Source organism: Mastomys coucha, unplaced genomic scaffold, assembly GCF_008632895.1.
Source record: "Mastomys coucha isolate ucsf_1 unplaced genomic scaffold, UCSF_Mcou_1 pScaffold22, whole genome shotgun sequence".
Lineage (NCBI taxonomy): Eukaryota > Metazoa > Chordata > Mammalia > Rodentia > Muridae > Mastomys > Mastomys coucha.
The window spans coordinates 10,045,394-10,068,443 of record NW_022196905.1 but is presented as its reverse complement, the minus strand read 5'-3'; the positions used below and the strand labels follow the sequence as shown (position 1 = coordinate 10,068,443).

Sequence of the window (23,050 nt, the reverse complement as noted above, 5' to 3'; positions counted from 1 at the left end):
GAGAAACCCTGTCTCGAAAAGCCAAAAAAATAAAATAAAATAAAAAAAAGTACTGAATGAGCTTTACCTTGTCCTCACCCTAGAAAAAGAGTTTGTATTTTCTGTCCCATTCTTTTGAGACATTTTCTTTAGCTACTTGGCCAGCTACCAAACAACCCTTTTCCTTTCCTGCTTCAGGTAATTTCGTGTGCCTTAGTGTATATTTGTTCTTTTGCCTTCTGGGGTAGTGTTAATTTGTGCATAAGGACCAGCTTTGGCTATAGTTCTTGGTAAACAGACTTGCATAGCCCTAAGGGAGCAGTGAACTGACTCAGGCACAACACATAGGTACCTGTTTGCTTCAACAGTCACCTCGTCCATTTAAACCCCCAGAAAAGCAGCCTACAGAGTGAAGAAGAGGAGGGTCCGTTTCTTCAATGATTTTAATCTAAGCCTGGAATAACTGTAAAACGTAGATGTAGTCTATTAGCTAAAAAGTCTAGAAACTGAAGATTATGAAGTCTCCTGCCCACTTGGTACTTATTTTTTGCCTAAATGTTTGGCAATAATCAAAGTCTCTAGACTTTGTTATGCTTTTGGGAATCAGACTATTATAGCTTCTTGTTTATTTATGACCTTTTTTAAAATTTAACTTAATGTGTATGGGTGTTTTGCCTGCATGCATGCCTGATGCCCACAGAGGCCAGAAGGCAGCTTGGATTCAATGGGACTGGAATTACAGAAGTTGGTGAGCCACCATGTGAGTGATGGGAAAAACGTAGGCTCTCTGGAAGAGGAGCAAGTGCTCTTAGCTGCTGAGCCACCTCAGCAGCTCCTGACTGGAGGTCATAGCTCCTAGGCTCCACTGTTTCTCCTGCAGTACTAGTGGTATTCCTGTGAACAAGTCAGCCATATCAATAATCAATAATTAATGCCCCTCATACTGTCCTCTGAACATCCACAACTGACTCTACTCCATTTCCCTCAAATGCCTCTAGATGAGCTTGTATCAATAATCAAGAAATGTCCATAGGTCATTCTGATGGAGGCAGTTCTTCCTTGAGACTTAGTTATGTCATCTGTAGCAGTCATACATGGATTCATATTCTAGTTTGCCAGTGTCATTCTGGGACTTCAGAAAACTAATTGCTCTATGCCATTTAATCTAGCAGGTTTTGTGTGTTTTTACTTTTGAGTGTAGGATTAGTTGATGTAGAGTTCAGTGCTTCTGGTGTGGTACATACCCAGTTTAGGTTTGTTTTCACTTTCCCCACTTGTTTTATTTCTTACTTGCTTGTCATTGAGATTTACATGTGCTTTAGAGAAATGATTGGAAGGTTGAAACCGCAGACGTGGTGTAACTCATTGGGATAGAACTCAGTTGGACAGGAGCTGCCAGCACACTGGTGCCCTATTCAGGTAGACAGGACTTTACAAGGCCGGGCACTGCTTATTTCAGAAGTCCAGCTTTTAAGGTGTTGGATTCACAATTAAAGGAAAATTCTTTACAATTCAATTACTTGTTTCAACTACTGCTGCAAAAAAAAAAAAAAAACACCTTAAAATATATAGTCACAAGGAATCCGATAATTCTGTTACTCAGTTTTTGCTTACATAGATAACTTAAAGCTGTGTATAATACTTCTCTGTGTCTCAAAACATAGCCAGAAAGAATCTCATTTTGATTCAGACCCAAGCAGCTGGTCTGGAGATCAGCAGTTGCTAGAAGGGATCTGAGGTAATTGAGAGCTGAATGTACAAGTAAGGCAGACAATAACTGTTATAGTAGTGTGATCCTTACAAGAAATCAGCTAAACTTTTTTTTCCTTTCTTATCAGGTATAATGGGTCTCTCCCAAATGGTGATAGAGGAAGGAGGAAAAGTAGGTTTGCTTTGTTTAAAAGACCTAAGGCAAATGGGGTGAAGCCTAGCACCGTGCACATTGCATGTACTCCTCAGGCTGCCAAGGTAAGATAAAGTTCTAAGGAAGTTAACTTGGAATGCTGAAATATTCTTATGTGTGGTCTGTATTCTCTAGTGCTTCACATTTCTGTTTTGAATTTTCCTTTTGTTTTATTGATGGTATTTGAAAGGCTGCCATATGGAATTCCCTCCATCCCTTTTAATGGCAGACCAGAGGCAGGTAGGAATTAAAAGAAAATATTCTGATTCCCTAAGGCTCTATGGGTCCTCTGTGTTTATTTTCTTCTTGGCATTTAACATGCTTGCATTTTGCCCCAGCACCGTCTACAGCAGAAGCGCATTCTCAGCGGTGCCCACGGCGTAACTTCTCACCCTCTAGGCCTTGTCTTCCCAGCCCCGTTTCATTTCCTCACCAAGTTTTAGAGGCTAGACCTTTAAGGCACTGTAAAAGTTTTGAATCTTCATTTTGCCTTGGAATTTCTCTCTTTCCAGTTTACAGCACAAACTGAATTCAGTAATGTGGTTTCCAGATAAGAACAATTACAGAGTTCCTTGACTTCTAGAGGTTGTATATAAACATTGCAGCATCTGTGTTAGGTCCTTGTTAGGTTAGGTAAATGAGCTGCATTAAAACTGGTATATGTTACTTGTTTTAGGTGCCTGGTCCTTGAAGTTAATTAGATTTCAGCCTTGTTTTATATCCAAGTTAGATCAAGCCTTGATCTGGCTGCTCCTTGATCACTATTTGAGAGCCAAAGAGTGTGCAGAAGGGCTGGTCTTTGTAAGGTGTCTCCTCCTGCTCCTTTGTAGAGGAGGAGTATGTTCAGTGGAGAGTGCAGCTCACTCTGGGCTGCTCTGTAGTACTTACCCATCTGGAATGAACTATAGCTTCATTGTGCAGAACTGTCCCATGTGTTACAAGATACTGAAGTCCTTGGATCCCCGTGTACTAAAACTCATTTAATCACTGACATTATTGTTACAGCCAAAAGCACTGAAATGTTTTCAGAATCCTCTTAGCTGTATAATTGATCTCTGGGAGAACCACTGTCAAGGGAGATGTTTGTAATCTACCTCTAAAATACTTTCTCATTTTGTGTGTACACATGCATGTATGTATATGCAGTGGATACTTGTGTATGTGCCTGTGAAGGCCAAAGGTCAACACCTGGTATCTTCCTCATTCTTTCTCCATCTTATTTTTTGAGTCAGGGTCTCACTGAACCTGGAGGGCTTTTATCACAGTGCCCTGGCTGGCCAATGAGCTATAGGCATCTTCTAGAAGTCTCTGCATCCCTAGCACCAAGACAGTCCCAGCTCTACTTTCTCAGTTTCTTATATTGCCTTGTTCTTCATGGTTTCCTTGTTAGCTCCTTTATGTTACCAAGCCTCCCCCCAAAAAACAACTGAAAAATTAATGAGTGTCAATTTTTTAAATTTTTCATATATCATGAAGAAATTTTCTTTTTTAAATATCTAGCAGTTATCTTGGATGGATTAAAACCCTGAGTTTGAGTTAGACTCAGACTTATCCTGATGTAGTTCTTTTTCCTCATCTAAGAAAAGGTATAACCACCTAAAAACAAACAAACAACAGTTATAGCCTCAATACCCACAAACTCTTTAGAAATTAAGAGTGAACTATCAGAACTAAAGATGGAGGGTTATTTATTTCCTAGCATGTGTGATGTCCTGTGTGTTTGACCCCAACACAACAACGTTAACTCTTAGCCTTGGCATACAGCATATATATGTAGTCTCTGTGCTTTGGAGGCTAAAGAAGGATGGAGAGTTCTAGATCAACATGGGCAACACCTTAAGACCCTATCCCTTATTCCCTTAAAAAAAAATTCAGAAATTAGCAAACATTTGAAATTTTATTTTCTTAATGCAGAATTGTGTAGATTTTAAAATGTAGAATAATTATAAATACTTACGAATACATGAATATGTAGTAAAACATTAACACCATGCTTGTAGATTATTTATACTACATTCTTGAAGGCCAGCAAGATGGCTCAGTGTGTTAATGCACTTCTCAGTAAACCTGACTACCTGAATTGGATCCCTGGGCCCACATGACAGAAAGAGAAAACTGACTCCCACAAGCTGCTGATTCCCACCTGTTCATGTGCCACATGTGTACAGACACACACATACACATACACACACACACACACACACACACACATAAAATCACAAATAAATAAAAACCATGAGTCAGTCTGATTGCCTACACCTATATAATCCCAGCACATGGAAAACTAAGATAGGACAATCCAGAGTTCAAAGCTAATCTGCATGCATAGTGAGGAATAGGTCATCCTGAAGTACACAAGATACAATTCAACAAACCAAATAGATGAAATGAGAGCCAGTTGTGGTGGCACGTGCCTGTAATCCCAACACTACAGAAGCTGAGACAGAAGATCTCAAGTTTAAGGCCAGCCTGGGTTATAGAGCCAGACTCACCCTCAAAACAATCAAACAAAAATGCAGAAAGCCCAGTATGGCAGCTGATACTTTCAATCCCAGCTCTCAGAAGTCAGAGACAGGTTCTCTGTAAATTCAAGGCTAGCCTGGTCTACATACCAGGGCTAACAAGGGCTATATACAGGAGATCCTGTCTCAAAACAGTCCACAACCAAGTGAGATGGTAAATTTGCATTTTAAAGCCTTGTTAAAACCAGGTAGTTGACACTTAGGTATTTATTACCTTTAGATATTTGAAAAATAACTTTTTTAATATTAGAACTTCAAAAGGCCTTACCTATTACAGATTAGCTAAAAAGCAAAAACAAATATTTACCCCCTTTTTACTCTGTATAGTCACTCTTGTGTCTTTCTGTTTTCCTCTTATACAACTTCCTTTGTGCAATAACTAGGTTTTCCCCTTCTGATGTTATCCTCAACTCATTAACATAAGAACACCTGAAAATAAAACTGAGCACTTCTTTTAGGAGAGCAGTTCAGTTTAGGATAAGTCAAAAATATGGCCATCAGAATTTCATCTATTTCTTCTTGTAATGTTTAATCATCCTATCCATTTTTCTGTATCTGGTCTGGCATATGGTAAAACTTGTTATGTAGGATTAGAAAATGATCTGGTAATTCTAGCTTAACTGTATATATAATTTTTATGCCACTTTAAAAAAATTTTTTTCTTGCAAGATTTTGAATTTTTTTCCTTATCAGAGAAAAGGATGTTGGATATATTGGATGTTGGTTTTAGTTTCCACCTGGTATTTGATATTAATTCCCTTAGAATTTAAAGTGCTTTTAAGAGAAACACAGATTCTGAAAGAATTTTAAATTTGTTTTTGTTCCATGACTATTAAAAAGTATTCTGTAACCCTTCAATCTGAGGAAGCCACAATTGAAGTTATATAGGGTTTCTTGCCTGTACCCTAAGTTCCTCTGTGTGTGTGTGTGTGTGTGTGTGTGTGTGTGTGTGTGTGTGACTGACATATTTTATTTTCCTTTAACGAAGAGATTTTTCTGATTTGATGACTGCTAATAATTTGCTGTTAACCCTTTCATTCATAGGCAATAAGCAACAAGGACCAGCATAGCATATCGTATACTTTATCTCGAGCCCAGACAGTGGTGGTTGAATATACTCATGACAGCAACACTGATATGTTCCAGGTACTATAACATGATTTTTTTTCTTTAAAAAAGTTAAAAATCTGTTGTTGGTGACTTTGCTATGATTAGATTAAATATTATACTTTCATACTGTGTTTAAAATATGTATTGATTTTTTTCAACTTTTTTTTTAAAGACATGTATTTATTATATGAAAGTACACTGTAGCTGTTTTCAGACACACCAGAAGAAGGCATCCAATCTCATCACAAATAGTTGTGAGCCACCATATGATTGTTGGGATTTGAACTCAGGACCTCTGTAAAAGCAGTCAGTGCTCTTAACCACTGAGCCATCTCTCCAGCCCCTTAATTTTTTTTTAAACCTCATCTAAATGTCATCATAGTGTGGTTTAAAAGTGGGCTCTGAGGTTGGAGAGTTAAGAGCACTTGCTGCTCTTGGAGAGGACCTGGGTTCCCAGCACCCTCATTATGTGGCTCATAACTGCCTGGGACTCTAGTTCTAGGGAATCTGATATCTCCTCTGGCATCCAAGGGTACTAGGCACACACATGGTGCACATATATGCATGCAGACACTCATACATACACATAAAATAAAAAGAAAATAGAAAAGAGAGAGGGGAGGGACCCTGCGACCTAAATTCCTGGTAAACATTTCTTAGCTGTTCTGTACCTCCATGTCCTCCTCCTCTGCAGCGTGTTGAGGGTAGTCTCCCCCTCGGACCTGTGTGTGTGTGTGGTATGTGCATGTGTTTTGTGTGCGTGCGTGCGTGCATGTGTGTGTGTGTGTGTGTGTGTGTCCACTACCTCCTACCTTCTTCTCTGAACAACAGAAATTACAGATAATTTCTAACTATTGACATCAGTTGTAGGGATTTTGTTTTCAGCACACATCTGGGCAGAGCTACTGGTATAATATAATCGCTTTGTCTGGCTCCCATTCTCTAAACCAATCTGGTACTAATACTTATTTTTATATGCTGATAGATTATAGAGCACTGAAGCCCAAAGACATAAAATTCTTGTTATTTTCTGTCAATATTAGATTCTCTAAAGAAACCTAACTTCTGAATCGACTATCATTCAATTAAAATTATTGTTCCAGTTTTTTTTTTCATTTTTCTTCATAATATTCAATGAAAAGGCCCAGAGATGTATTTAATTTCAATCATTTGCAAAATATTTTTGAGGCTGATCTCTCTTCTACCCCTGTGAATGAGCCATAGATTTAAAGGGGAAAAAAGAATAGTATCTTTACAATTAGTATTAGAATATGGGTGCTCGTTTCTCTTTTTATACTTAAACTATAAAGTAAACAGCATCTTTAGTGATGAAAGTAACATATCATATGGTAAGATAACAATGGTAAATGTTTTCCACATCTTTATCAACAAGCAATTAAGATGAATGTGGTTAGCTTTTTTTAAAAAATCAAGATGATATGTTTGGTAATAGATTTGAAACTTAACTTCAAAAAGTACCATGTATTTATTTACCTCTAATCTTTGTAGTTGGCTCCTTGTTTTCCCCAGTTAATTTTCTAGTATCAGAAATTAATTTCTACATGCATCATTCTTATGGAAAGTTGAATATATCTGCACTGTGAAGCCCAAGAAACCAGTCTAATAATAGTAAATTAACTTGTCTTTGAGAAGCAACTTAGCTGCCTTCCAAACTGTGTAAGAACATTCCTGTGGTAGAAATTCTGTCAGGTAGAAAATCAGATTCCAGTCCAGCTTACTGTGTAGGTGCTGCCCTACTGTGTAAGTGCAAAGTGCAGCCTGCTGATGGGAGGAGGACACACAGAAGTCTCCAGTCTTCTTGTTATCTGTCCCTCCTTACCATGCTTAGTAGGACTTTTGACAAGTAAGACAAAGGCATCATGGGAGGGAAAAAGGAAGGGTATGAAGAGAAAGGGTATGAAGTGTGGTAGATTGATGATCCTACTTAGAACTAGAACATGGTGCATAGAAATAACAAGAAATTAGTTTGCATTTTTTTAAGGGAAATCTTATGTCAACTTCTATCTCCTGTGGAAAAATAGAAAATAAACACTATTGCACAAAGTGTAATCCCTGCTGCTGAAGCAGGAAGAGGTGGAGTTCTAGGCCATCCTGTATAGCTAGGGACTACAGCTAGACCTGCCTTTCCCACCCCTCCCCCATACACTCAAAGGCTTCACATTTGCAGAGCATTGGTGTTTTCTAAGTGCCATCATTAAGTTGTATAATACTGTATCGTAATACATTAAAGAACTGATGACTTCTAAATGTTTCCATTATACATGTCACTTTTATCATGTGACATTCATTCATTTCCTTTTGTACCCTTCCACTCTGAAGATGCAAGTAACTTAGTCATGGGCTCATACTTTAAAAATGGTTTAGCCTTACACCTGCCTCACCCAGGGCTCCAGCTAGAAACCTTACTGCTCAAAAATGAAAAACTACCTGGGTATATGACAAATCCTACAGCCAACATAGAATTCCTTTTCTGTGCTTCCTTGGGGAACCTTGGAACAAAGTACTTTTGAGGCACTGCTCTTTGAAGTGTAGTTATTTGATGTCTCATTCCTTATCAGCCTAAGTAGTTGGAGGAGAGGCTTGTTGCTAAAAGCAAGCACAACCAAAAGTAAGAACTGACAGCTGGTAACCTAGTGAGAAGAGATGGAGAGCTGTTCCAGAGACTCCGAGCAAGGCTGTGTACAGCCGTTAACAAGGGTTGGTGCTGATGCACAGCTCCTGCACACAGCAATACTTTAGCTTGGCCTTAGCACTCTCCACAGTGTGAAGCTCTGGATTTACTCGTATGCAGTGGTTCCATTTAGGTGGGTAGTGTAAGGTAGAAATATGATACAGGCCTGCCTTAAAAGGGTTAAAGCCGTCTAGGCATCTTAGCCACATTGGATTCTTTATTCCCTGAGGGTTTTAGAAATTCCATCATATGTTCCCACTTAATTCTATGCTCGAAGTGACTGCTGTATCGCCCAGTGTGAGAGATTAGTTTTCAAAGGTGTAGATGTCCTTATAGTTAAGTATTGTTAGGTTTAAGCTTTAGAAATTTCAGAGGCTTAATGTTTTTACATTATCCCTTTCTTAATGGATTCCACTGTGTTCATTGAATAAAATTTATATTATATTCTTTTTTCCCTTTAGATTGGTCGGTCAACTGAAAGTCCTATTGATTTTGTAGTAACTGACACAGTTCCTGGAAGTCAGAGTAATTCCGACACGCAGTCAGTACAAAGCACTATATCAAGATTTGCCTGTAGGATCATATGTGAGCGCAATCCCCCCTTTACAGCTCGGATTTATGCTGCAGGATTTGATTCATCAAAAAACATCTTTCTTGGGGTAAAAAGCTTTTTTTTCCTAATGCATTCTTTTATACTAGTTTCTACTTCCATATTCTACATAGACAGAAACTCACTACTCTTTTTATAGGAGAAGGCTGCCAAATGGAAGACATCTGACGGGCAAATGGATGGCTTGACCACTAATGGAGTTCTTGTGATGCATCCACGCAATGGGTTCACAGAAGACTCCAAACCTGGAATATGGAGAGAAATCTCAGTATGTGGGAATGTCTTCAGTCTGCGTGAAACCAGATCAGCTCAGCAGAGAGGAAAGATGGTAAGTACTTACCTGTAGCTTCTTTTTACTACAATAAACAGAGGATGAGTTGGACTAAATACAGTGTGCGTGCATGTTGCTTTTTTTCAGCAAAGCTCTTAGATGTGTTGCTGACACGAAAAAACTGAGACCATCAAACACAGACTTCCAAGTACTAATTCCAGAGGGTAGTATTTATTTCAGTTAGGAAAGTTTAAGTTCTGTTCTTTGTGTCCTTTACTGTACTTAACTAACTAAAATTAACTGGGCTTGTTGATTATTCAGATGATTAAATCATAAGTTGCCTTTTGGCTAGAAAGAGAGAAGTTACTGTTTAATGTTATTGTTGATTTTCAAATTTAGCATTTTTTATAACTGCTGCTTAAAGGTCTATTTCCAAATAACATACAAATGGAAACTTTCTTAGGTTTAGCAGACAACCCTGGAGGTCTCCTGTTTTGTTAGGGCTTACTGAAGATCTAGTGTGAACACAGTGGTAATTTTGGTTTTGATTCTTTTCTTCTTCAGGTGGAAATTGAAACCAATCAGCTGCAAGATGGCTCCTTAATTGACCTTTGTGGTGCAACCTTGCTGTGGCGTACTGCAGAAGGCCTTTCCCATACTCCTACTGTGAAGCACTTAGAAGCTTTAAGACAGGAAATCAATGCAGCTCGACCTCAGTGCCCTGTAGGGTTCAACACACTAGCCTTCCCCAGTATGAAGAGGAAAGATGTTGTAGATGAAAAGCAACCATGGGTATATCTAAACTGCGGCCATGTTCATGGCTATCATAACTGGGGAAACAAAGAAGAGCGCGACGGCAAAGATCGTGAATGTCCTATGTGTAGGTCTGTTGGTCCCTATGTCCCTCTGTGGCTTGGATGTGAAGCTGGATTTTATGTGGACGCCGGCCCTCCCACCCATGCCTTTAGCCCCTGTGGGCACGTGTGTTCAGAAAAGACAACGGCTTACTGGTCCCAGATCCCACTTCCTCATGGTACGCACACTTTTCACGCAGCCTGTCCCTTCTGTGCACATCAGTTGGCTGGTGAACAAGGCTATATCAGACTTATTTTCCAAGGACCTCTAGACTAGCAGCTGTCCTCCAGGACTGCATTATAAGTTTATAAGCTAAGTGATTGGGTTTGCTAACCGACCCCTTGTCTGTGTAAGTTTCTCTGCTCTGGTCATTTGCATTAAGATGAAGAATTTTTTAAATATTTATAATAGCAATTTCTGAGAAAAATTTGGGAAACTCAAGCAAAGGAATTTTTGAAAGTTCCAGACTTCTGAATTCTGAGTTTTGAAAATCTATTTTGAGGAGAAAAAGACATAGTCTAATTTGATGCCTTCCTTCATTTAGTGTTCTTGAATCACCGCCTGCCCTCAGTGTTGAGAGGTTGTGCTGTAGAACTGAGGGTCTGTTGGTTCAAACTATGTTAGTTTACAATTTGTTGCAAACATTGTAAAAATACAGCAACATGTATATTAATTTTTTCTATTTATCTTTATCATAGAAAATATGTTAGAATGTTGTGATAGGCTAGCATGGTAATGATGGTGTCACACATTTGGTGTGAGTGGTAGGGTAGTGGGCACGAGGCTCAAGGATTTGCAAAGTTAAGGAGAAAGACAGGAGAGTTCCTCCCCCCAAGCCCCATATAAGTAGGGGATTTGATGAACTAGAATATTTCATAAAACCAGATTCATATTAATTACCATTGTCTAAAAGGTGTTTGTTTTTAACCATATTGAAGTTAACCAGAAAATGGTTTTTTTCCTTAATGTTTCTCTCAAGTGTAGTACTATAACAAAAGTTAATGCTAAGAAACGTTTTATATGCTCCTTTGAATATGCAATTTAATCTAGATGATCTATTTTTCTCCCATGATAACTGATCTGTTTTTAGTGCCAGCAACATTTGGCAAGTTTATTTTTTTGGATATAAACTGTGGTTCATCTGTTCACTGTTTCTAAAAAAAAAAAGAAAAAAGAAAAAAATCCTATGAGAAAGTCAAGAAATTAACAAGAAATTAACAAGAAAATTACTTGATTTGCTCTAGAAAAATGAAATAAAAAGTGTTTTGTTAATTATTCTGTATTTGGATTATTCCAGGCATTAGAACATCTAGAGCTGTAAAGGGTTGGCTGCAGTGGTACCTCCCTTTGTAACCCAGCAGACCAGCCTTAACTGGGCTTGACTCCTCAGGAGCTGGCCTCAGTGTGACTCATGGAAATGTTTGCTTAGTGGCTGAAAGCAAGGACACTGCAGGGGCTGCTGCTCTTCCTCCATATGTGCTGTGCAGGACAGTCTCTTCTCACCCTAGCCTTTTTAAATGCACCAGAAGTACAGACAGTTGCACTACACCAAACCCTTTGAACACTTGTAGAAATCAGTACACTGTAGATTAGACAGAATCATCTTTCAATCCTTTGACTTCTTTTCCTTTAGTTTGAAAAATTGTATAATAATTGACTATTGTCAATTTTTTATGTGATAGTATAGCTTTAATTTATCTTACTACATCAACATTTTGATTTAAAAAAAATTAAAACAAAACAAAAAAAAGGTCACTTAGAAGCCATGAACTATTTTATTTTATTGTCAAAATTTCTTGTTTTGAAAATTATCATTTGGGTTCACTCAGGAAATGCATGTCAAGATTTGTATTATAAGTTAGCTGTGATGTATCAGTAACTGCTGGTTATTACCCTTTTTTCAAAGAAATTTAATTGATTTGAAGTTTTCTTGTCACAAACTTTGTGACTAATGCAAGGAAACCAAGTCCTGTGTTGTGTTTTGTCATTTCTGTTGAGGCTCTATATTGTAGCTTAATTTTTATTTGCAATTAATTTATTCAAACTAAGTAAATACTTTTCAAAATAGATACTCGAATTTGTCTGTGTGGGTTCCTTTTCGCATAGTTAGAATGAGAAGCCAGAAGTGGTAAGTCTACCCCAAACTAAACAGGTTCCCCATCCTCTGACATAGTCTTGTGAAACATATAGGATTTTCTGTTCACTGTAACACTGTAGATATCTGTTTCTCTTAGAAGTCATCTTAGCAGCAGCAACATAGAGCCTTTTTGAGTTTAGGCCTGTTAAAGAGTTGGTGACTGAACTACCTGAATTGTACTCGTGATGATAAGATTCTGTGTTCTTCCCAAAAGCCCTGAATTTTCTCTCCTATCAGCTAAGAAAAGAAAATACAGGGTGGTTCATTTTCTATGAAACTTAAGTCTTTAAACCTTGGGAAATAGAAATCACGAGTTGGGTGCCTTTGTTGAAGCACTTTGAATAGTGCTTCTGCACTTGGCAGTGCTGTGCTTGCTCATCTGTATTAAAGGCATTCAGGGACTGGAGGGATGGCTCAGTGGTTAAGAGCACTGGCTACGCTTACAAACGATGCAAGTGTCTTCCAACCCCATTCTTATGGCTTACACCACTTTTGGTTGCCTCCAGGGAATCCAGTGCTCTCTTCTAACCTCTGTGAGTGCCTATACCTGCACACACATGCACATAAAGTAAGTATGTAAAGAAGTACAGAAATGTCTGTATTTTGGCTAAGAGAAAAAAGGTTTTCCTAAATGAATTCTCAAGGAGATAATCCTTAAGGAGGGCAATCAGATAGTATCTTTTTGTTTATTTGTTTGATTAGTTTTTTTGTTTTTTAAAATTGTTGTATTTATTTACATTCCAAATGTTGCTCTCCTTCCCGGTACCCCCCTCCAAGAGTTCTTCAACTCCTCCTCCCTCCCCCAGACACAGCTTTGCCAGGCTGTACCCCACCCTACCCCACCAGGTGGTATTGGAGATTAGAGTGCATGCTTGGGAATCAGCTGTATTTTACTGACTCTACCTGACGTTGTAATTGCTTGCTTTGCTCCTAGAAAGTTTTTCTGGGACAGGATAAAATAAATTATTATGCAAGTAAATAACTACATCTGACATTTGAGTATTCCCCCTTGGGATGTCTTGGGGCCCATGAGTGATAATGACTTTCTGACATAGGTGGAGAACTGTGGCCCTTCACCTCAGTGTGTTTTGTACAGCCAGCTTTAGAGGCAGCGGGCTCCTTTGCATTGCTTTTCTCAGTACAGGAAGCAGTCATTCTGTAGCAGACCAAATTGGGCAAGCTCTGAATATCCACAGCTCTGTGCTTCACACTAACGTCAGATTTCCTCAAGTGTGTTCTAAGACCTCCCCTTCCACTGTCAAAATGCATTCCTATAGAGCACACACTCAAATGCCTGGTGTGCACCAGCTGGGTTCTTCATATTTACTGAATGATATATATAGCAAGGATCTCTACTTTGATTATAAATCTAGTAGGAAAGATAGATGTGAGCAAGAAAAAGTAAAAAAACTACAACAGTGTGGACAGTAAGCCATACCAGTGGCACAAAGAAACTGAGAAGGGAATGTCATATGTCAGGGTGGGACCAGAAGGAGCCTTAGTAGAAAGGTAGGGTTGGAAGGAGTTGAAGGCTGTTGGTACTGTGCAAAAGAAACAGAAAAAAGCAGCCATCAATGGCCCCAAAATGGAAGTATGCCTCTGGTATTCTATAAGCGTAAAGGATGTCAATATGGCGACATGATATGAGACGGGGAGAGTAGTAGGTAGGAAAATAAGGCAGGTATGAGATGGGAGGCTAGAACGAGATCATGAATGGTCTCTTAATTCTGTGTGGGTTGGGAGGAACATGAGCATGGGAGTAAAAATGCTGGTCCTTAAAACACCATCCAGACAGACAGAAATGGAGAACAGAGAGCTTGGTGTAATCCTAGAGAGAAATCAGTGTCTTGGGTCAAGATGGTGGTAGTGAAGACAGTTTGGAAAGTGATCAGTTCTTAGATATATTTTTGAAGGCACAGCTGACAGTCGGGTGTAGGTGAATGAAAGGAGATATGAAAAGTAACTGCTGCAGAGTGAGGAGTTGCTCAGTGGTAGAAGGGTAGGTTTGGGCCCCAGCATGTGCACATGCATGTCAGCACATCCACACTGCACAGAATGGCTCATTTCCGTCAGCCTCAGCACCTGGAAGGACAGCATTGCCATTTAAGTAGATATATTCCAGAGACATACTGATAGTAAATATGGAGTATAATCATTGACATTAGATCAAGACTACACAAGATTTTTACCACTCTGTTGATGGTGCTGGGAATTGAATGTGCAGCCTTGACCATGCTAGACAAACACTCTTCTGTGGAGCTAGATTCCCAGTTCTGGAGCTCACTGTGTAGCCCAGGCTGGCCTTGAACTCATGATCCCTGCACATCTCCTGAGTGTTGGGATTGCAGGTACATGCCACCACACCGAACTTAATTGCCAACAAAGTTCTCAACCATCATAATCAGCGTTGTCTGTACACCTACCTCATTGCTAGCTTAGAAACAGATTGAGAGGAAAAAGTATTTCTCTTGATTAATGGTAGATTTTCTTTTGTTGAAGTAGAGTTGATTCAGCTCTTGGTGTGTCTCTGCTTTGGCTACTCTCTGAGGAAACGAAATTCTTTTCAGTGGTAATGACTTCCTGTTCAGGAGAATTTATTTTATTCGTACTTTTTTTAAAAACTTGGTTGTTTTGGGTTTTTTTGTTTTGTTTTGTTTTTTAAATGGTCCTCAGAGTCCCACAAGAGGAATCATTGAGTAAAGACATATACTGCCAAGCTTGCCAACCTGAGTTAACCCACATGGTAGAAAGAGAGAACCAGCTCCTCTAAGTTGTCCTCTGATCCACAGCCATGTCCACAGGCATGTCTATAGCACATGCACCCACAACACAAGTATACTTTTTAAAAAATTACTTTTAAATTAAAAAAAAATAAAATGCCGTTTTCTTTAATGTTAATAAAAATTATTAGTGTCTATCTTTTTGACATGGTAGACATTAAACATTGTGATGGGGAAGCCAGTTTCTTTGTGTCAGATTGTAAACCCAGCTATGTGAATCTGAGGTAAGCCACTGAGTTTCTGCTGTAGCCAGTCACTGTTACAAGCACAGTATTGATATGAGTGTTACTCAGAATATTAGTATTGAGAATATCAGTGTTTCTACCCTATGAGGTAGAAACTATTATCTGGGACCCCATCACAATATAACTTACCCAGGGTTCACATGGTTTACAACAGAGGGACTCACAAGGTGGCTGTCTCAGTTTGTGAATGTGTTTTCCCGTTTTAGTAAGACCACATCAAAGGAGTCTTACCTGTCAAAGCAAGCTGATAAGTAATAATGGTCATAGCAAGGTAAATGTTCAAAAACTGTTTCTCAATCATCAGAAAATTGATTAAGTTATCATCACACACCTGTAAGTAAGCAACACTAACAAAAAATAACCAAAAGAACAAGGCTACAGAAGCTGTTAGCGCTATCAGAAAATGTGTTTACCTTGGCTGAACAGAAGACGTACACAGCATGACACTGACCTGAAATTTGGCAAGATTGCAAGAGAAAATCTATGAGGCGTGCAGGAAGAAAGATATTAGTATGGAGAAAAGAAATACCATGTGTCATCCACAGTTAGCTTCGGCTGTCAAGGGAACCTCTGCTGTCCGTGAAGCATTTTCTTAATTGCTAGTTGATATGGGAAAACCCAGCCCACTGTGGGCAATTCCTTCCCTAGGCAGGTGATGAAGCACATGAACAGTGTATCCATGGTCTCTGCTTTGGTTCCTGTCCTGAGCTGTCCTAGCTTTCTTCATTGATGGTCTGTAGCCAGTAAGCTAAGCTCTACATTCCTATCTCCATTGATTTTATGACAGCAACAGGACAGCAAACTAGAAAACCAAATGTAACTAAATGTTTGGTACCCAAATGAGGAGAAGCACAGAAGGCAGCAATACTTGTAGGATAAAATAAGATTATGACATTTTAGATGTACCTGAACTTTTACTACATCACTGTACAGGTAGTGAGTTTTCAAATTGGATATAAACTAAAAGGATCCTGGCTATCAAGTTGCAGATGAGGAAACTAAGTCCTATCCAGGTAAAGCAGCCATCCACTGATACCTGGTGTAAGGTCCTCGGTCTATTATATCTGTTCTAATAATGATCTGTTGAGACCAGGTCTCACTCTGTAACCCATACACTGGCCTATATATAACTCATTGTGTAACCAGGCTATACCTACCCTAGACTGGCTTAGAACTTCAGCAATTCTGCTGCCTTAGCCTTCTGAGTGCTGGAATTACATGTGTGAGCCACCATATCCAGCTTATCCTAATATACTTGACTATCATCTGAGTCATTAAGACTTAGTCTCGTGTTTTAATTGTTGACACATAAGTAGTACAGTGAACTTAGGAGCTTTTATTTCTGAATTCTGAATGTCTCCAGAGTGGAAATAACTTGTCACGTGAACAGAGATTCATTCCTACATGTACAGAATGGGCTGCTTCAGATTTGGTTTCAGTAAACTTCCTGGTTTGTGGCCGGGTGTGGTGGGACCCTTAATCCCAGCACTTGGAGACAGAAACAGGTGGATCTCTGTGAGTTTGAAGCCAGCTTGAGCTGCACAGTGACTTCCAGGACAACCAGGTGCTACAGAAGAGAGATCTTGTCTCAAACAACAAAAACTACTTGGTTTTGGAAATGAAAGACGAGTATATACAGAAAGTCCAGGGTTCCGCCTAATGTGGAGACACACCTGTAGTCCCAGGTATGTAGTAGGCTGAGATAGGATCACATGTGCTTAGGAGTGAGAACTATAGTGTGAACTTCCCTCAACCAACCAAACTTGGGGAGTGGGGGGCAATTAATTGGTTTCACTGTGGTGCTCTGTATAAGTCATAAGTCATTCGGCAAACGAGTGTGCTCCTAGGGCCAGGGCTTTCTTTGTTTTATCCACTCAGGACGTTAGAGCAGTTAGTTTACAAATCCCACTTGTGCAGGGCTGCAGTGAATTCAGAGACTCCTCAACTTCACTTGGATTCTTTATTGAATTCCTGTTAAAATTGTAATGACTTGGTTATCTGAATGCCAGATGCTGATAAAGTGCGGGTACCAACTAATGAACAGCTGTCCACTAGTTGAAACTGTGAACTTGAAACTGAAGGGAATCAGAAAATACCAAGATAAGCCATTCAGGGACCTATGCAGTCATACCCATAGTTCTCTGTCTGTGGACTTGAAACTCATTACCTGGATTCTATCAGGAAAGTAACCCATCCGTTTGGTAGCCATGGTTCAATGGTCATATTTCATCTTAGATTCTTTTTGTAAAAAAATGAATTCTTTATGTATATAAGTACACTGTTGCTGTCTTCAGACACACCGGAAGAGGGCATCGGATACCATTACAGATGGTTGTGAGCCACCATGTGGTTCCTGGGAATTGAACTCAGGACCTCTGGCAGAGCAGTCAGTGTTCTGAACTGCTGAGCCATCTCTCCAGCCCTCATCTTAGATTCTTAATCCACAGTGAACAAATCTTGAGATGGAGATCCAGGGATTGAATTAGGTGGATATACAGGGATGAGAGAAAGGCTGTCAGATATCCACAGCCAGGAAACTGCAAAGCTAAATTGGGCTCAGAGGGCAGCTGAGGAAGTCATTGCTAAGGAGCAATTCTTTGTGGTGGGTGTTGATACACAGTACCCACATTCGGGCGTGTACCAGGTAACTGCTCCCAAGTTTAGGATATAGATTGCTTCTTAAAATGTCTAGTCATTATGTAAATCTGACAAGTTTTATTGTCATTTCAAATTAGTCATTCTTTGTGAATGCAAATGTTGATGTATATTTTTTCCTTGATTCTACTCAAAGAACTAAACTGGTAGGAATCACTAAGTCAAATGTGCTGTGTAAAGTTAGTATCTGTTTGCAGGAGTGATGTAAAAAAATGGTGTCGGGACTTGTCTGATGGAAGTCGGATAATACTCTTAAGATGTGGCCTTTTGTAGTATGACATCAAAGAGCTGAGGGCTTCAGGGTTTCTCCAGACTTCATGATCAAGAATGTCTAAAGATGGGGCTGGAGAGATGGCTCAGCGGTTAAGAGCACTGACTGCTTTTCCGAAGGTCCTGAGTTCGATTCCCAGCAACTACATGGTGGCTCACAACCATCTTCTGGTGTGTCTGAAGACAGCTACAGTGTACTCATATAAATAAAATTTTTTTTAAAAAAATGTTTTTTTTTTTTTTAAAAAAAGTGTCTGAAGATGCTTTTATGGTTTTGTGATTGCTCCTGACTTCAGATATGGCTATATATATTTATGAAAGTATTTTAATACCTCTTTAAATGCAAAAAGAACATTGAAAATACCTGGGTGGGATTCCACAGCCACAAGGAGATCTTCAGACAAGGCAGAAAGAAACCCAAGCCTTAATTTGGGCTCAAGTTATTGGACATGAATCTTATTATCTGAGATGATTCTATAGGAAAATGACCCACCCCTCTGGTAGCCATAATCAGTTGCTCATTATATCTTACCTTAGTTCCCTAGGTCTTGTGGAGCTGGTCTGTGTAGAATGAGATTGTGTGGCAGATGGATCCCAGCTAATGGCTTCTTATAAGAAGGCCAGTCATCTCTTTGATACAACAGAGTATGTTAAATGTTATGATGGTATCCTTGGTCTTTAGAACCTTTTAATAATGTAATAAATAATGGAAAAGTTAATTAAAATAGTTCATAGCCAAAACAGTTCTGAAAGAGTACAAAAGAGTTTGGGGCTGAGGACAGAGCACAGGGCAGTGACCCCAATACCTAAGTCAACTACCCATTCCCAGTGGCTTGGGTCCAGTCCCTATTCAGGGTTTTTTTGGTTTTGGTTTGTTTTGTTACTATTTTTAAAAAAGTGGTTTTAACCAAAATTGTTCTTTACCTTTCTGTACATGACTTTGTTGTGCTGAATTAAGCCTATGTACCAAGCAAACATACTATGAAATGGAAGAGTCATGAGTAAACTAAAATATGGCATGCAGAATATACATTTGCACTGGAGAGTATTCTAGTAAGCCAACCTTGGTCATTGTCGTATTTCAGCATGAGCAGCACTTGAAACATCCAGTGAACGTAGTTTCCCAAATACCTTCATTCTGAGCTAGTTAGTGCCCACAAGGGAGGTTTACACATAAACAGGACATTACCACGCCCGAGTGGCAGCCGCAAGCCACAAGCCCATTTTGTTTCTCTTTCTAGCTGAGCATGGTGACTCATCCTGTAATCCTAGCACACAGGAGGCTCCTACAGAGGGTTGCCATGGGTTCTAAACCAGTCTGAGTCAAATCCTGTCTCAAAATAAAATAAAAGCTTCTCTTTGTATGGGCTGGTGATAGAGACTACAGAGCCGTGCAATTAAAGGGCTCTTACAAGGTGGCGGCAGCAGCTTCCTGGCCACAGAGAGGAAGTCAGTTCCTAAAGGCTGGTCAAGTGTTCCTCTGAGTGGTTTATTTCCAGCTAACTTGGTGATTCTGAACACCAGCACTTTCTGTTTTCAAGTGTTGTATCTAAGCAAACAACTCATTCATCCTAGATGCCTGTAAGATGACTTCTAGGTGATCAGCTCTCTTTCAAATAGAGTTGAAAGTCACTCAGTCAGTCTGCTATGACATGATCCTGTTTCTTGGCCAATTATTTTTTTATGGGCAAAAAGCAGTCTATGACCTGCACTCTCACAGGCATGTCTGAGAGACTTGGATACACGGAAAAGAATTAGAGAGTGGGAATGGTGTGCTGCATGTCTGTCAATATCAGACAAGTATGACAGCTCAGAGAAAAGTCCCTTTTGGAATCTTAGGAATGGGATCTGGTCCTGTAGAACTGAAATGGTCAGGGTTTATTGTACTTTGGAAACATTTAGCCAAAGAGTTAAAGTTGCCTGTCTCTTGAGGAGAGAGGTCTGTGCAAGAAAATAAAACAGGGTGATGAGTCTGTGAGAAACAGGCTTAACACAGGTAAGGACCTGCGTTTGTGTCCCTAGAGCCCTGGTAATCTAGGAACAGTAGTAATATGCACTTGTAATCCGAGATCCTATGGTGAGATGGGAGGCAGAAATAGGAAAATTACCAGAAACTTACAGGCCCTTAGCCCAGCATATGTAGTGACAGAGACTTGTCTCAAAGTGGAAGTGAGTATTAACAGCCAAAAGTGACTTCTGACCTCCACAAGAGCACCATGACACATGCACACCTTCATACGTGAACACATACACACATGAGTGAGAGAGGGGGAGGTGGGACATGGGGAATACACAGGGATAATGGAAACACCTGCTTATAACCAACCTGAAGTTAGATATTCATGAAATACCTGAACAGATAAGAACTTATCTGAGCAGATAAGGACTTTTCAACCTTCAAGCATTGAACTATTTTTAATTTCACAGCAACCTTGAGATCAGAAGATAGGAGAAATCGAAAAAAGGAAGTAGGAAGCAGCAAGTGTCTCCACAGACACTCGGGACGGATCGTTCTCTCTCCTTGACTCAAGCAAGGAAAATTGTCAGCTTAAACTAGAAAACAAGAGTTCACATCCACTCTCTTCATGAATATCACAATTTATAGTGCTCCATGAAAAGTAGCAACTTAAAATGTTGTGATATTTAGAGAGGATCTCTTCTTTCATCCACCTGAAAGTGGTTGCTACACTGAATATCCTTAATTACCTGACTGGTTAAACATGTTACTCCATTGAGAATGAAAGAAGATGCATCATTTTTTTTTTGATTCATTTATTCAATAAAAATAACATTGAGCCAGTGAAATTAATAAATTTCCTCTGTGTGCTAACAATGTAGGAGGGGCCAATAAGCAGTTACAGTATGGCGGAAGTGCCAGGCAGAGATAAAAACCCTTTGGAGCACATACCTGAGCATTAGGCCAGACTGCGGAAGTCAGAGAGGACACAACAGAAGTGGCAGGAGTCGGGGACCTGAAGGAAGAGGTAGGTAGCCAAGAGAAGAGCCAAAGAGCATACCCAAGAGAGGCACGAGCAAAACCACGCAAGGCTTAGAGCCACAACAGCCCCTCACGCTTGGGAAACAAACAATGTGGTTAAGTAAGAAAGAAAAGAAGGGTGACAAGAGAAGAGGCTGAAGAAACCATAACTGGCTTGGGCAGCTGGTGGGAAGTTTACAGGAAGAGAGCAGGGAATGAATGTGACTCTGTTGGATACATGGGAGTAGAGTTCTTCCAAAAGAGAGCCCACCTTGAAATATAGATTTGGGGGTACTCTAGCTTCCTTTCTGTTGCTGTGATAGAACACTCCTACCAAAACAGAACTTAGGGGAGGAAAGGGTTTGCTTGGCTTAAACTTCCAGGTCCAGCTTTGAGGGAAGGTCAGCAACTCAAGCATGAACTTGGACATAGCGACCATGAAGGAACACTGTTCTGTCTTGCTCACAGGCCCATGCTTGGCTAGCTTTCTTGCACATCCAGGACCACCTGATGTGAAATGGTAACTGGGTCCTTCTGAATCCATTAATAAGACAATCCCCACAGACATGCCCACAGACCAAGCTGATCTCAGCAACCCCTCCATTTTCTAAGATGACTCCAGGTTGTGTCAGGTTGACAGTTAAAATCTCTAGGACAAGGATTCAACTAGCCTAAGGTCCCACAAGTAAGGGAAACCTCCGAAGAGCCATTTTCTAAATGGGCTAAGAGCATTGGCATTTGTGGTGTGGTAGGGGAAGAAAGAGCCCTCAATAAATACTGAAGGGAAAAAAATAAGGGTAAAAAACAAAAGTGAAACAAGATCTGTGGTATGGAGGCCAAGAAAAAAAATGAGGCGGTGTGGTCTGCTGCCACATACTATGGAGCAGAAAGAGTTGAGGATTGAGAAATGTGCACTGGGTTAGCTGGGGTTCTGTGACCTTGGCAAGCAGAAGCCAGTTCCCAGAGGCTCTGAGAAGATCCTTAGGGAAGAAAAGGAGCCTCAGCAAACCAAGAAATTGTGGGGTAAAAAGAATGGGTCAGAGCAGGATGGAGGGAGAACAGAGGAGGGGATGAGAGATGGAGGAAAGGATGGTGGCAATGCTGGCTGTTCTTGTCTTTTAGGTTATTAGGTCTATTATAGGACATTTGAAGGGTGAAAGGAAGGAGCCAGGGGAGTCAGGGACACAGGACAGTCCTTGTCTAGGACAAAGGAGACAGAGAAGGGATTAACCTTAGACTAAGTCCCCTGAGCCTGAAGGTGTGAAGCTAGGGTTGTAATTAAGGGTTTCTTAGATAAACAGAGGTCATTTGCTGAGAGAGAAGGCAGGGAGATGGATTAGTGACTAGTTGAAGGAACATAAGGGAACCTTAGAGTAGCTGCTGGGGAGGATGTGAGAGACTGCTTGGCAGTCACGAGGCCTGCTGGGGTTAGAAACAGTGCTGGGTGTTGGTACTGTTTTAGCAGTGCTTTGACCATCAGCGGGGGTGGAGTAGGTTAGTCTATTACATCAGTTACTTTTGCCTGACCCTAAACCTAATCCTTATACTGACCCTAACCCTAACCCTTACAACTACCCCTACCTTTTAACCCTACCCCAATCCCAACCCCTAACTCTGCCCCTGGTTGGGAAACTCCAGTTGCTTAAACATGAAAAGACGTTAATTTTTTTTTTCTTCTATCAAAGTCTGCGTGGATAAGTCCAGAACAGAGTTTCATGATGTCAGGAGTCCATGTTGCTCTTTCTTTGCCATTTTCAGGATTTGGCTTCCCCATGGTTCCGTGTGATTTTCTAACCCCATCCACTTTGCTTGCATTCTAGCAAGCAGAATGAACTGTCAGAGAAGAGGTCTGGCTATTTCTAGAATCCATTAGCCACAGTTTAGTCCTGTGACATAACTAGCTAGCTACAAGGGAGGTTGGCAAATCCATGTTCCCAGGTAAGTTTTTGAACCTCTCTTTTCAAGGGAGTCCTCTCACCTGTGGTGGCCCTGCTGTGTTCTTGAAAGAACTCAAATCCGAAACCAGAGACTTAGCTCGCTGGGG

At 40.1% G+C, this 23,050-nt stretch overlaps 1 protein-coding gene across 4 annotated transcripts in view; it reads left to right on the top strand.

Moving 5' to 3' along the window:
- Nucleotides 1–12,013, top strand: part of Peli1 (pellino E3 ubiquitin protein ligase 1) — a 67,414-nt gene extending 55,401 nt beyond the window's left edge. For all 4 annotated transcript variants that reach the window (XM_031342320.1, XM_031342322.1, XM_031342323.1 and 1 more), the window contains 5 exons: nucleotides 1,818–1,947; nucleotides 5,449–5,550; nucleotides 8,668–8,865; nucleotides 8,956–9,144; nucleotides 9,652–12,013. In XM_031342320.1, coding sequence (XP_031198180.1) covers nucleotides 1,818–1,947; nucleotides 5,449–5,550; nucleotides 8,668–8,865; nucleotides 8,956–9,144; nucleotides 9,652–10,218 — 1,186 coding nt within the window. In that variant the 3' untranslated portion in view covers nucleotides 10,219–12,013. The remainder of the gene's footprint in view (nucleotides 1–1,817; nucleotides 1,948–5,448; nucleotides 5,551–8,667; nucleotides 8,866–8,955; nucleotides 9,145–9,651) is intronic.
- Nucleotides 12,014–23,050: the final 11,037 nt, after the last annotated feature.